At 34.6% G+C, this 15,529-nt stretch overlaps 1 protein-coding gene across 1 annotated transcript in view; it reads right to left on the bottom strand.

Annotated features, from left to right (window-relative positions):
* LOC150098865 (alpha-mannosidase 2-like) overlaps positions 1-15,529 on the bottom strand; it is a 300,659-nt gene that overhangs the window by 137,805 nt on the left and 147,325 nt on the right. The window contains exons 12-13 of the mRNA XM_090405066.1: positions 10,163-10,236; positions 2,914-3,076 (exon numbers count right to left, since the gene is read on the bottom strand). Coding sequence (XP_090261192.1) covers positions 2,914-3,076; positions 10,163-10,236 — 237 coding nt within the window. The remainder of the gene's footprint in view (positions 1-2,913; positions 3,077-10,162; positions 10,237-15,529) is intronic.

Below are 15,529 nucleotides of genomic sequence, written 5' to 3'. Positions count from 1 at the left end.
TAGCTTTTGCCTCTCTTTTTTGGAATGGGTTGGATATATATTAGTTTCCATGAGATGAGATAGGTATCAGCTGAGTATAGATGACTGAAGAGACAAACAACTAGTGTTAGCTCTGGAACACAAAACATTTGAGTACAATAGGAGAGATGCCATTGGAACAGACAACTTTGTGATGTTGAGGTTGTCTAATATTCTTCTTATGTCTTTCTGCCAAAAAGGCCACAGGAGGCATATGGTGCTCAATTGATGGTATAGGAGGTGATTTGTCTTCATCATCTATACAGGAGTTAGAGTGAAAAAATGATGCTAGAGATTGGCTTTTTTTGGGGGGAGGGGGTGCTGTTACAGTGGTGCCATCTGGATAGGTGAGAGGTGGGAGTGCAGGTGAGCAGAAGTTGCATACGAGGTTGGGACCAGAAAGCACACCTACTATTTGGACAAGAGACAAGTTTTCTGCTATTGGTCTTTATGAAGTTTGATTTGGATTTACTGACAGTTGATTTACATTTATTGCATGCTTCTGCATAGGCAGAGCATGAACGGTTCTTGATGTAAGACACCTATGATATGCTGAGCTTTTTTTTCTTTGATTGCTTTCATACAACTTTTGTTAAACCAGGGCTTGAAAAGTGGACAGAAATTTTGGATGGAATGAAGGATGAATGCCTTCTTGCCACTGTGGATGATTTACGTGATTCGCTCAGTGCAAGTGTCTGGGTCAGAAGAGCAGTAGTTCCAGAGATCATCCCACTCTGTACCTTTGTAATGCCAGAAGACATGAGGTTGGGTGTGTGGTCAGCGAAAGGGCATTCTGTGAGATTGGAAACTTGCACGAGATTGTGGTCTGTGTTGCCAAAAGGAGAGTAAACTTCTACAATGTCTGGAAGAACTAATTAAAAAAGATCTTATCTCTCTTTTGAAGCATTTTTTCCTATTGAATACCGATCAATCCTGCCTAAATTGGAGGGGATTATGTGGAATTTGGGCATGTAGCTGCATGATTTGCATTAGATCATTGCTATAGAGAAAACTTCTGCATCAGTCCAGCTTGATCAGTAGTGTTGGAGAAGGAGGAGCCAGTTGGAGTTGAGGATTCAGATCAATTAGGATGATTACTTTGCTATGTGGATAACTGAATTGTATATGGTCGAGTTTCAAAGAGAGGAAAGTGAAAAGGTCTTTGTGGTTTTCAGAGTTAGGAGATTGGTAAATGCAGCAGATGAATGTCTAAGTGGGGCAAGGAAACCTTCAACCACAGGAGATCAAATGCAGGGAATTCTAAATTTGGCATTCTCTGGCAGGCAGTGTCAGAATGTACAAATAGACAAGTTCATTTCACTATACCTTTGTGATTAATTAATCATGAGGAGTATAACTTAGCATTGAAATTGAACTGTGGTTGAGGTAGCTGCAATTTGGGCTTGTTAAGAAAAGGAGATCTGGTTTAGATGCCTGTAAGTGGTGATAAATGTCATTTATAATGGAATTGATGCCACGAATGTTTGTAAAGTGGATGTGGAATTGATATTTTATGTAGGGATCCTGGTTCACACCATATAACTGTAGTGTTAGAACAGTTTTAATATCTCGTTCACCCCATATAACTGTAGTGTTAGAACAGTTTTAATCTGGATATTTTGTCATAAGCCTTGTCCAGATCTACAAAATTATAGATCCTTGTTATAAGATGATTTCTCAAATATTTGTCTTAAAGTGAAAATGTGATCTTTTTTTTTTCTTCTCAAGTATGCTTGCATAAATATCATGCAAAAACTCATTGGAGAAATTTTAATGTAATTCTCATATTCAGTTTTATTTTCCTTTCTGCAGATAAAGAGCTCTACAGCAGACATCCAGAATTTGACCTGCACGAGACTATCTGAATTATGTAATGCAGCCACTGTAAAACTTTTATATATCCATATTATTATTATCAAATGATACCTCCAAGAACTCATGATGGAGCATGTGTTCCACTCCACAGAATCTTCCATATGCACAAAATGCCAGAAAGCCAACCAACATTATTTTTTGTGTGTAAATTGCATGTGCTCTCTGGCCATTTTTGCCTGTATAAAGAATTAAAAGCCCGAGTTTCTGGGAGAGAAAAAAAAAAGTCCCAGAGGAAGAACATGATCTAGTCAGAAGTGCCTTAGAAACCTGAATGTCAGATAAGACAATATTAGAGTGCTAACAAGTAACAAGTTAATTCAGAGGGAAACGGTTGAATGAAAATTAACAATAATATAAACTTAATCGTGTAATAATGTCCATGGTGGCCTATACACCTTGAGGGTACATATTGAGGAAATGGATGATTTTTCTACTTAGATTGCACTGTATTAGCTTTTTGATTAAAACTGCCTGATGATACTAGATATATTGTGGGAGTAATATTGAAATTAAGGAATATTTTATTCTCTATTAGACATTAATCTATGATCTCTAATTCTTTATGGTATAGACAAAACACACCTTTTTAATCAAGTGTTAGCCCTAGAAAACAAAAGTGCTTTTATTCTGTTTTCCAACAAAGATGATACAACTGATTTGACTAAAAACAGCATTTAATCACAAAAATTCATAATATATAATCCCACATAATTGGATGACAAACAATTAAAATAGCTTCAACAATTTTTTCAACTTTGTCTTAAATTCTTCAATTGCAATGAAAGTGTGATATTTTCTAACTAGTTGTTTGTTTGTTTTGGATTTTGGAAAGCAATTAAGGCCAGTATTATGACTATACATTACTTATGTTCTTCTGGCTGGTTTGCTGTCTTGTGGGATGAAAAACCCTGCTACCTGCATACGAGTTCTAACTAGTAAAACAAAGCATAGGTGACCTATTCTTAATAACAAATTGCCAGCCAACAGTAACTTCTTAAATTCAGTAAGCAAAAATCATACCTCAAATTCATTTTTCACAATAGATGTTTTAGAAATTACAGGACTGATCTGACTTGGAACCACATTGCCTGAACTGTCTCTCACTTCAACAGAAGGGAATGTTACATGATAAATAACAATTTCCTTACGTAAATTAGCAAGTGAATTGTACAGCACCAATGTCCTGAGAGAGAGAAAAATTGTGTAAAACATTAATTTTCGCATATACTGCCATTTAGTCAAAACTAAATCATAATAAAAAATTACTGAATATGTTATATACTTCATTTTTAAAGAGTAAGTCTGTTTAGAAAGGAATTACCGATTTCGCTGTTATACAATACATGGGGAAATAGTTATTTGGCATATATTATTTTTACCAATATATTTCTAAAAATTAATGTACATTAAAATATTTGTGCACAATTAGTTTGTTCATAATACGTAAACAAAAAAAATTATTACATCATAATGGACTTTAATCAGTTAACTAAGCTTATGATGAGCTCAGTCAGTTTTGTGTTGTTTATCATCTGATGTCAACTCATGAAATGGCCAGCATTACCATCATGCTCTGATTCTGTATACATTTCATCAGTTTTTGTTCCTTTGGTCTTTAATTTTAAAAACTTTGTTTTCAAAATGAACAGTCTATTTGATTCAACATTTTCCTTGTTACTGGTCGTATTTATGCATAATTATCAACACCATTCTATTACTGCTTGTTCTCAGCTTAATGAAGTTTGTAATCAAATATTTTTCATCCTCACCTTCCAAAAATATACCACCAAGTATGCCATTTAAATTACTCTTCAGTATTAATTAAAATGTTATATTAGTCTTTTAATTAGGCTCTGGCTGGAGATACAGCAGTAGTTCTATTATCAACTAAGCTCTGCTATTTTTATAATCTGCTAAATCACATTCAATAAGAAATTATATGCTTATTTGATCCTATACACAAGTGTTATCAAAGTTTGTGCATGAAGTACAATCACAACTATGGCTACTTGTATACAGAAGCTGTTGGCTTTTGCATCAATTGCCTTGGTATCCTATAATGCAAAAACATTAAGGGAAGGGCCTCTACCCATGGAGAGATACCAAAGTTGAATCAATGCAAAAATCATATATTTTCCACATACAAGTAGTAAAAAAAGGTGCATCACCTTATTATTAAAATACTCTGGATTGAAGATAGTTGTTGCAAGTTTTTACTTGGTTCCAATAATTATTTTCCTTTTTAATCCTTTATAAGTGTGAACAATGTTAATGCATGAAGTATCTTCATAACTAGGCTACTTGCTTACAGAAGCTTCTGATGTAACGTCAACTGACTTCACATAATAATAAGGTACTACATCTTTTTACTACTTATATAGAAAATATATGACATGCATTGAGTCAACCTTGGAATCTTCCTGGGTCTGGTTCCTACTGATGAGACATCAATAAAGCTCAATACTGGTCTGGGTAGTAAACCCATATTGCAAAATCATTATGGGAAACTGAGGTTATTGATGTGAAGTCAACAGCTTCTATATACAAGTAGTCTAGTTGTGAAGATACTTCATGCAAAAACTTTGTTTGCTCATACTTGGGTAAAGGATTAAACAAGAATATAGTTTCTTGTCCCATTAAATTTAATTTGTAATGAAGTGACACAACCTAGTAAACACAGGGGGGAAAAGCTTATGAGGAAATCTTGTCAGAAAAGGAATTTAAAGAGAAAGGTGACCTGCAGGCACATGAACGGTATAAAATGCAGGCCAGAAGGGTAACGAGTGTGGTAAAAAAAAAGCAAAAGCGGATTATGAAAGGAAACTAGCTATGCAAGCTAAAGAGAATCCCAAACAATTTTTTCAATATGTGCAAGCAAAAAAAAAAAAACTGTACATGGCAGAATGATTTTAAGGAATGCCGATGGTAAGGTCACTGAATCAGTCAATATAGTGGAATTACTGAGAAAGCACTTTGCAAGAATATATCATCCAGGTGGTGACATTGAAAGAATGAAGGAACCATTAGTTTATACGGGAATTATTACAGAACCTAAATGTGAATACATCTGTGGGATTGGATGGTATACCGGCACAGGTCTTACGTGAAGCGGCTAAAGAATTATCAGTGCCCTTGACCATGTTGTTTAATCTGAGTCCCAGGTCTGGTTTAGTCCCGAAGGTGTGGAAACAGGGGAAAATAGTTCCACTGCATAGAGGAGGATCCAAGACTACTGTTGCATATTACCGACTGATCAGCATATCAGGAGTCGTTGTCAAGGTCTTGGAGAAAGTAGTCTAGGGGGAAAAATACAGGAATGGATTGATGAAAATGAGATACTGTACAGGGGGGACAGCATGACTTTGTGAAGGGTAGATCATGCCTCAGTAACTTGCTCAAGTTTTATAACACAGTGACAGTGAGTGAGTTCAAGGCAAGGTATGATAAATACTGTGAAAATGTCGAATAGTTGTGTGGACATGATGTTTAGGGCCTCCCTCGATGAGTCTAAGAACTCCCTGGAGTCGCCCGTAATAATAATGATATTAAAGCTTGGTGCAAACAACACCAGAAGAGAATAAATATTTTATTGAACCTACTAATAGTTTGCTGGATTATTACAAATGAAATAAAGCACACAGCACTCAAATTGTTGCAGAAACAATTTGAATTGTAATTGAAAAGTAACTAATATTCTACCAAGGTGCTTTCCAAGGACTGGATTTAAAAAAAAAACTAAGTTAATTCAGATAAATCAGGGAAAATGTGGTCTTAGAATGACTCTCCCAGATCATTGGCAGATTAATGCAGGCATATCTGTTATTCTAGTTATGGACGATGCCTAGTGGCATGATCTAAAACTAGAATAGTTACTTCATGCATGATTCTGGATATCCCTTGTATAATCTGATATGCAGAGGAATATTTTATAAGACTGTCCATTTTTCTGTTATACTTGAATCCATAATGATGGTTAGATTATGTTTTTTTGTTGTTATATATAAGTTTTTTTATATGAAATTCAAAAGATCCCTATCCAATTCATTTCTGGCATCTTGGAACCTTTCTCTAGATCCTAAAAAAGTATAATCTACATTCATTCCTTTCAATAAACTATCATCATGGTTCCCATCATCTAAAGATAAACAATTCCCTCTGACTTTTTCCTGGTGTCTACGAAGTTCTGTACGAATGTTGCATTTCTTACTTTGAATAAATTGGACGTTCAGTGAAGAAAATAGGGCAAAAGGCACCTATTCTTATTATTGATACCACCCACAATATCCTATGGTCTGAAACACATACACTCCATCACTGCTGCCATAAGTTCTAACATTTCTTTAAAGAACATGCCAAGGCTTTACTCCACTATCCAACATGAATTGGAATCACTGACTCTCACTATCGAAGATATTGGAGAGTCCTATTTTAATCAAACATCATTAACAATTATTCCCTCTAATTATTCTAAGTCAGTACGTAACAAAAATCAGGTAAGTAACATTCTTTGTAAAAAGAAGGATGTTATTTGGTATGGAGACTATATCATAAAACATGCTGTTGATGAGCAGGTTATAGCATTGAGTTTTCCAGGAGCAAAAATTAAAAATAGAGCACATGCAATTCAAAAACAGAAAGGAAAAGTAAATGAAATTGTAATTGTAGTAGGCACTAATGACTTAACCAGTGTTAAGTTCAGCATGAGAGAAGACATGAAGGGTTGTTGGAAGAGGTGAGAAAGTGAAAATAGTATGTTACCATATGATAAAAATGAATTAAGAAGAAAGGCTATGATGGCAAATGATTCAATGAATAGGCTGTGTAGAAGGAATGAATTGGATTATCTGGATGTGTGGAGTGAGTTTGAGGGAAGATTAGATTTGTATAAGAGGAACGGCCTATACTTAAATAGACTTGGTATCAGGAGTCTTGAAAAACTAATAACTGGTATGAGACCTAACATAGACAGCCAGGGAAACTAAATTATAATGGGAGGAATGGTGAGAATATGAATTAAAGAGCAACAATGTAATATAACTGTGCCAATGATGGGAATGGGGCATTATCATGGAAATGATAATGCCCCAAATTCAGTTTCATTCTTCTTATGAGATTTTATTGCTTCTCAATAAATATTTGGATAACTGAGGTCTCCCATCATGATTACTCTTTTCATGCCATCGTCTCTATTTTGTCATGCATTTCTTCGTCACTAACAACTGATCCACTAGGTCTGTAATAACCCCCACTATGTAATTGATCTTGTAAGATTCCACCTCACACCAGATGGCTTCAAATTCACTGCCACATGGAATACTGTTACTAGTACTACAATCATAGTTCTCAACATTAATGGGATTCAAGTCATCTGATATCATTGGCAGAATGCCCCCCCCCCCCCAACCTGTCTGTACTTCCTAAAAATACTGTACCCTTTACACTCGATTCCAGTTAGTATGTCTGATTCTGATAGCCAAGTCTCACTAATGCCTACAATCTGAGGTCCCAACATATTGACCAAGGCAACAAACTCTTCCCCTTTATTTCTGATATGCCTAGCATTTGTATATACACATAATAAGCTACCTTCATGTTCCATTGTATACTCTTGTCTACAGTCTGGATGACACAGTTGGACAACTTATGCAGATCTCTATTCTTTTCCAGTGCCTTATACATGAAGACATCTTTGCACATGTTTGATGGATCCAAACCAGATCCACCATGATACTTTTGGATTCTGCTAAGGCTTTTGACAGAATATAGCAAGGAAGATTGTTGCATAAACAATAGAATATTGGTTTGGATTATAAAATATTAGTGTGGTTAAGAGGATAGCTGAGTGACATTTCAAAGTGGTATATGGGAAATGTGAGTCTGAAAGAGTTAAAGTAACTAGTGGTGTACCACAAGGATCATTCCTTGGTCCACTGTTATTCAATCTGTACATTAATTATACTGGGAAGGATTTGACAGGTGACATACAGCTATTTGCTCATGATGCATAGATAGGTAAGGTAATCAGGAATGCTGCTGATTTGCAGTACTTGCAGAATAATTTGAATAGGCTGATATTGTGAGCATGGGAAAATGGATGTCAGTAAATATAAAGGTATGCACTTTGGCATGATTAGATATTCAATGTTGTATTATATTAATGGGATTATGCCTAGAAGAAACTGATCAGGTTAGGGATCTTGGAGTGTTAGTAGATAGCAAGTTGAAGGTCAGGGGCCATGTAGCAAACATTGCTAAAAAAGATAATTGCAATGCTGAAACAAACTTTCATATGTTAAGATAAGGATGTCATTTTGCATCTTTACAAGGTTCTGATAAGACCTCACATGGACTATTGTGCGCAGGTTAGGTCTCCTGGTTTCCATTGTGATTATACAGTGAAGAGATTGCAAAGAAGAGTGTTAAAAATGATATCAGGATGGTAGAATACTGATTATGAATAGAGACTGAGAATTTGTAGACTGCATACACTAGCAAACACGAAAAAGAGGGTGCGGGGGGGGGGGGGGGATATGATTGAGACATACAAACTTCTGAAAGGATCATACAGAATTTTTCATTTTATGGAGAGTGGGGAAAGGTCAATAGGGCATCCTTGGAAGTGGAGAATGAATGCTGCTAAGAAGGGGGGGTGAGGGCTAGATTTTTCTCTCATAGGGTGGTGTGCAATTGGAATGAATTGCTATTGGATATGGTATGTGCAAACAGTGTGAATGAATTGTAGAATAAGTATGATAGCTGGAACGTGTAGTATGTTGTCTCCCTCGATGACTCCCTGACTCTCTGGAGGTCTCTCTTAATAATAATAATAAAATATATATATATAGTTATTATTATTTTTAACAATTATAATATGTTTCCTCTGTTATTCATTTGCATAGTTCTATGTACGAAGCACATCCAGAAAGTACGGTCTGTTCAGAATTTACTGCCAAATAAGATATGGGAGAGAGAACACACATGCATGGTAGCATAGACCGACTAATTAGTTAGCTGTTGATTGACCATTTTACTTTTGTTCTATTATCACCTGTTGTCTTCTGCAAATAATTTTTAATGAGTGCTGTGTAAGTGAACATTCATGACTGGATTTGGATGATGCAGTTCAAATCCTACTCAGTTTATCTGAAATCTGTACAAATTTGAACCTAAACATGGTGAGAAAGTTTAATGTTGCTGTTGTCAAGTCCACTGAAGAGTTTCTATATATAACCATGGAAGTGCTTTGGCAATCTGTTGAACTTTGGAGTACAGCTTTTCTCTAGGGTTATTGTCAATTTACTGTAGAGCAGCAGCAATTGCTGGACAAGAATAGATATGGGAAAGTATCAGTTCGACTCCTGGACAGTTCTTCTTGCATGTTTCATAGCTTCCACTACTGTCTGGCTGAATTTTCATGCCTTTAAAACATTCCATCCTTAGTCTGGTGATGACTGTGGTTATTTCTCTATTTTTCTTCTTCTTCTTCTTCTTGATAGTTTGTTTTACCAATCTTATTTTGGTGACAGAGTTAGCAACAGTTAGTGATAGTGGGTGTAATTTTTGAGATAAGTATCTTGCTTCTTTGGCTAATCTGTCTACTTTCATTGCCTTCAACATTTAGATGGACTGGTATCCATTGCAGTGTACATTTCTTATTTTTCAAATTTAAAGTTGTTGGTTGTTCATGAATTTCCTGTGTGAGTTTTGTTTCTCCATTTTTTAATGCCTCAAGTGCAGATTTTGAGTCGCTGTAGATAATTAATAACAATTCAAAAAAGAAAATTCATGAAAATGAAAAAGTTAATGAAAATTCAAAAAGTAACTTTAATGAAAGAAAATAACTACATTATCTACAAATGACACATGTTCATAAAGTGTTTATGAATATAGTAGTGCTAATAAAAAAATTTCTAAAATTCCAACACTAATTAAAATTTATTCCAGGATTGAATCTCGAAGGTAAGGCAAAATACTATTAGCGTAAGTTGGTGGCATAAAGTTAAGAGCTCAGAACAGTTTGAGATTCTCAGGTACCATCATTACGATATCCATCGTGGAAAATTATGAAAACCAATGTTTTCATCAATTCCATCAAATGAATTTATGTGACCATCGCTAAGATAATATTAATAACTTGCAAAATTTTTTAAATTTTCCAAAATGCATTACATATCAAAAATAAAAAAAGTTTAATAAGAAATGCTTATGGAAAAAACAAGTTTGGATGTGAAATTTGAATATTAATGAAATGAACATCTTCAAAACTCACCTAACTTTCACATCATTTGAAAACATTAAAGGCTTTTTGGTGGGAATAGTATTATATCCTTGTCTGTGTTCATCCTAAAAGAATAAAATTTGCTGACTGTGAAATGCAACCTTTGTTTTAAATACATTATAGTGTTTACTTCAAATTCTCAAAGTATTTAACTCACTTTTCATGATGGAACTTAAATGTATGGAGTGAGGAACTATTTCTGAATTACAACAATTAATCATTCATGAAATACGTTAAAATAGTTCATATTAGCAAGCAGTGTCATTTTATCTTCAACTGAAGAAGGAAATAACACTATTTAAAGGCATACATGTAAAAACAAATTAGTTTATTTCTCAAAATGTTTTTTTATTTCATTCAGTTTAATATTTTAATAATAATCCATGATTTTAATGGGTTAAAAACTGAAGTACATCATCATCAAATTCCTGTACATTCAAAGGTACATTCAAAGGGTGTTGTACAGGATATGATACTACTACATGAAAAATTTACATCATTACTAACTTCCTATCTACAATTTTCCTCCAAATCAGTCTGTTACTTGTCAAGACTCCAACATTATCAAATCTTATATTTCTATCGTCTAAGGCACTTTGTGCCAAATCAATCCACCTATATCTTGATCTTACTCTGGGTCATTTTCCTGCCAACCCCTGGCAGAGAACACTTGTTTTGCTAATCTTTCCTTGCCCATTCTGTTTAAGAGACCACACCAATCTGAGATTAGCTCTGCTAACGCATTCCTGATTCTCGTGGAAAGGATTAGACGTTGGTTATACATGCTCACTAAATAGCTTAAGGAAATTACAACATACAATAGAATATACATTAAAATAAATACATTTAATACACTTCCAATATTAAATTAAGGGGGATAAAAATCCCTTATTATTTTACAGCAAGTATGTGAAACTCTAAGATCGAAAACTACAATCAAAGAGTTTCAACGATGAACTATATGTGAATCCAAGCGTAAGTGACCACCTGGTAGTACCACACCAAGGCAACTCGAAGCAAAGGTGGAGCAAGCTCCCTCAACTATCCTTGATATTTTCTCATAATGTAAAAACACACAGCTCCTAGGAGATGTAATACTGCTTTACATTATGAGGAGAGGTCACCACCCAGACCGGTTTCAACCTTTTTTGAGGTCTCATCAGTGAGTAGCTACACCTGGATAATATCAAAGTAAGAACTTGCATACCTTCACTATACGAATGCCAGAAATATATTATATTATAATATAATATATGAAAAAAAATTTTTAGAATTTTTTTTTTTTTTTTATAAGCACAACTATATTCATAAACACTTTATGAACATGTGTCATTTGTAGATGATGTAGTTATTTTCTATCATTAAAGTCTACTTCATTAATTTTCATTAAATCCCCCTTAATTGAATTAACTTCGCCAGAAAAAAAAAATAGCCGTTTGGCTTTTCATCTTAGTCATAATATGTTATATTTCGTATCGTGAAGTATTGCTTGATATAATGCCCATTGACACCTTATAACTATAGAGTATTGAATAGCTTCTCTCTCTTGGCACCCCGCCATTTGCCTTTTCCAGATCGACAAAACTTAAATACAGATCTTTGTTATATTCCCATGGTTTCTCAACTATTTGTTGTCAAGATCTGATCATGACAGCTTCTATTTGGCCTGAATCCAGCTTGTTCTTCACCAACTTTTCTTCCACAATTCTTCTCAACCGTTTCTCAAGTATACTTGCATTAAATCTTGCTAGGAACACTCAGTAGGGAAATACCTCTGTAATTCTCACATGCAGTTTTATTTCCCTTTTTATATATGGGTACTATGATAGCTATACTCCAATCATCTGGAATTCATTCCTCTTTCAAGGCCTTCTGAACTATGCAGTGCAGCCACTGTAAGACTTTTATAAGGCATTGAAAGAGGGATGAATTCCAGATGATTGGAGTAGAGCTATCATAGTACCCATATATAAAAAGGGAAATAAAACTGAATGTGAGAATTATAGAGGTGTTTCCCTACTGAGTGTTCTTGGCAAGATTTATGCAAGTATACTTGAGAAACGGTTGAGAAGAATTGTGGAAGAAAAGTTGGTGACCAGAAATACTTCAGCATTTCTGGTCGAATATCATCTATTCTTGCTGCTTTTCCACATTTCAAGCCTTTGATGGCTTTTTCTACTTCAAGTATGCATATGTATTTCTGACTGTATGTCTGTTGAGTGTTTTTTTATTTTTATTTTGATATTTATTTTCTATATTCTTGCCAAAGTCCTCCCATGACTTTTGTTTAGCTAGTTTTACACACTGTTTAGCTTTCTTACATTTGTCTCTGTATTCTCTAAGAGCACAAGCTGACTTATTTGCCAGAAACTTTTGATATGCTTTCTTCTTTTCCTTCATTGCCTCTTTAACTTCCTGTGTCCACCTTGGAGTTCTGGTTTTTCTATCCTTGCACCAACCTCACCACATGCCTCTCTGTCTGAATCAATCAGTGTTTTCTTCAGTGCTCGCCACTGAATCTCCAAGGTTTGGTTCCTGTTCTCAAACTCTCTCATTTTTTCTTCAATAAACTTTGTGTATTTTAGTCTACAGTTCACATCTGAGAGCTTTCTTACATGTTATTCTTTTCAATATGAAATTCAATTTTATCCTGCTCAAGACTAAATAGTGATCACTTCCAATTTCAAATCCTCTGTACACTCTGGTGTCCTGCACCAAGCAGAAAACATCACTATCAACAATAACATAGTCAATGAGATTTTTCTTATTCCTTGCCTTTTCTCTCCATGTGAATTTGTGCACATTTTTATGTTGGAGCATGGTGTTAGTTAACCATTCTATGTCCTGAGCAGAAATCCAATAGGTATTTGCCATTATTATTAGCTTTGCTCTTTTCTCCAAATTTTCCCAAAAAATATTTTTGTGGGTCTGACAATCATTTCCTACTCTGCTATTTAGATTCCCAACAAGGACCAACTTTTCACTTTTCATTGTGTCAGTTGCTTTCTGTAAAGCCTCAAAAATTCCTCCATTTCTACCTCAGTAGAACCTTCTGTGGGACCATAGGCCACATCACTACTTGAGACTGCCTGCCATTCAAGAAGATTAGCCTTGAATTTTGTGTTGAATACTATATCTACTTCTTCTTTTCCTTGATTGTCATTGCCTGAATATAACATTTTGTATTTATTGCTCAGAAAGATCTCACCAGTTTTTGTCTTTTCTGTTTCAGTCACCCCTATTATGTCGATCTGGTAGTTATCTAATTCCTCAGCTAACTCCATTTCTTTGCCATTCAGGCTTCTTATGTTGATAGTACCGATCTTTAACTCTGGTGATGTTGAGTTGGGGTGTGCTTTCAGATTTGTTCCAGTAGCTGACTTTTCACTGTTCGCCCTGGTTTCCTGGCAAAAACAACGGGGACCTTGTTTAACAAGGCGCCACCCAAGCCAGCATGAATTTGGTCGACTAAATCCCAAATTGCCAGCCCATCCACAAGAGAAACTGAAGTACTTCGAGCAAAATTATTAGAAGTGAGTTATTTTCATTGGATAATTAAAGTCATCTACCACCTCTTGTGTCTAGTAGCATTTTCTGTTACAATTCTTTAAAAGTGATTAATGATCTCTTATCATAAATGAAATTATATTTTTATGAAAATTTAGTTAGATCTGTTTGCATTTCATTGGCAATCATTAATTTTTGGTACCATTTCATGTCTAAAATAGCCTGAATTTCTCTAAAGAACTTCAGAAAGCAGACCAAATTACACAAGAAAGGTTTGGTTGTTTAGAATTACTGCCAAAACAACTGGGAGAAAATAAAAATAACCTGAATTTAAGAGAGAAAAACTCTGCCACATTAAAACCAGCAAATTCACCTTTGACTTTTCAGGCAAAGGTGAATTAGCTGGTTTTAATCCTTTTTCTAAGGGAAAGTGATCAGATCTTACTCCACCTTTACCACGAGTTGCCTCAGACCCGAACATAGTTCAGGCGCAAACTTGATTTGCTTGTCTGTTTGCTTACTTGGGAAAAAGGATTAAAACCAAAGTTTATAAAATTGCTTGGTATTTTTAACATATAGTATACCCAAAGTAAAAAAATTTCTACACATATATATATAAAATTTATAATATCTTACTCAACAGATCATCAAATAGATATAGTATCTAGTTGGTTTCTTAAGACCTTATGTTTTTATAATATACCATTCTTGGTTGAATAGTAATTGGTAAAAAAAAAAACACTTTAACTATGTGTTATTCTAATCAAACTTCCCCATATTTTTGATAAGGATAGGCAACCATTCCGATTCAAGTTAGGGTGGTGAAGCATGACTTCAGCACTCCCCTTAGATAAACTTTCAAATTTGTACTGACATCTATGTAGAAGGCATGCTTCAGACCAAAGAATATTGTAGTCTCTATTCCATGTTGAGCTAATCCAGATTTATCGGATTTTTTGTGGAAAATATATGAATGATTTTGTTGTATTCTTTTTTCTATTAAGTGTCCAGTTTGTCCAAAGTAGGAAAGATGGAACTTGGTATACACCTGGAAGAGACATAGGAGCAGTGGTGGCCGGTGAAGATTTCAAGTGGGGGTGCTGCATATACAAAAAAAAAAAAAAAAAAAAAAAAAACTTTTTTCCTAATCAGTAACGAATTTATTAATAAATAAATTTACATATTAAAAATTGCTTTATTAAAAATATTTCATCCTCACCACGAACAAACACCAATAATAAAAGTTTCGTGTCAATAGCAATGACAAGTGCAAACGAATACCGGTGTCAGATCGCAGTGCATTTGTTTCGTGTAACGATAATTGAAAAAATATCATTCTTTTCATATTTTCAACAGTGACACTTGTCATAATTCAGCCTTGTATCTATAATAAATAATTAAATAAATAAATAATTATATTAGGTATAGTTTCTGGGAAAATTCCCATGCTACTCCTCTTAAACACTATTATTATAATTACGGCTATTATAGCCTGTTTTTGTTTAGGAGTGTCCCTTATTTTAAATACATTGGCTCTTATTACTCAAAAAAGGGGTATATATATTTTAGGGCATTATGGGTGAGTATAGAAGGCAATTATAGCAGAATAAAAGAGGTGACAAAATTTTGTACATACCTTGTTTGAATACTAGGATGTCTTCCAATTTCATTATCCTGCTGAAGGTTGTTTATAATGAGGGGGAAGGAAGCGAGAAGGGGGGGTGTTTTGACGCGGGAAAAATAAATTTGGAAACCCGGGTTTTGTGTTAATAATATATATATACTATTGTGTTTAGGGGGGCACATATTGGGAGGAAGGTGAAGGGATGGTCAGTCGACCGAAACAGTCCA

This window comes from Typopeltis vanoorti, chromosome 15 (genome assembly GCF_054136105.1).
Source record: "Typopeltis vanoorti isolate ZY-2024b chromosome 15, IOZ_Tvanoo_1.0, whole genome shotgun sequence".
NCBI lineage: Eukaryota > Metazoa > Arthropoda > Arachnida > Uropygi > Thelyphonidae > Typopeltis > Typopeltis vanoorti.
This window is presented reverse-complemented; position numbering and strand designations above follow the sequence as displayed.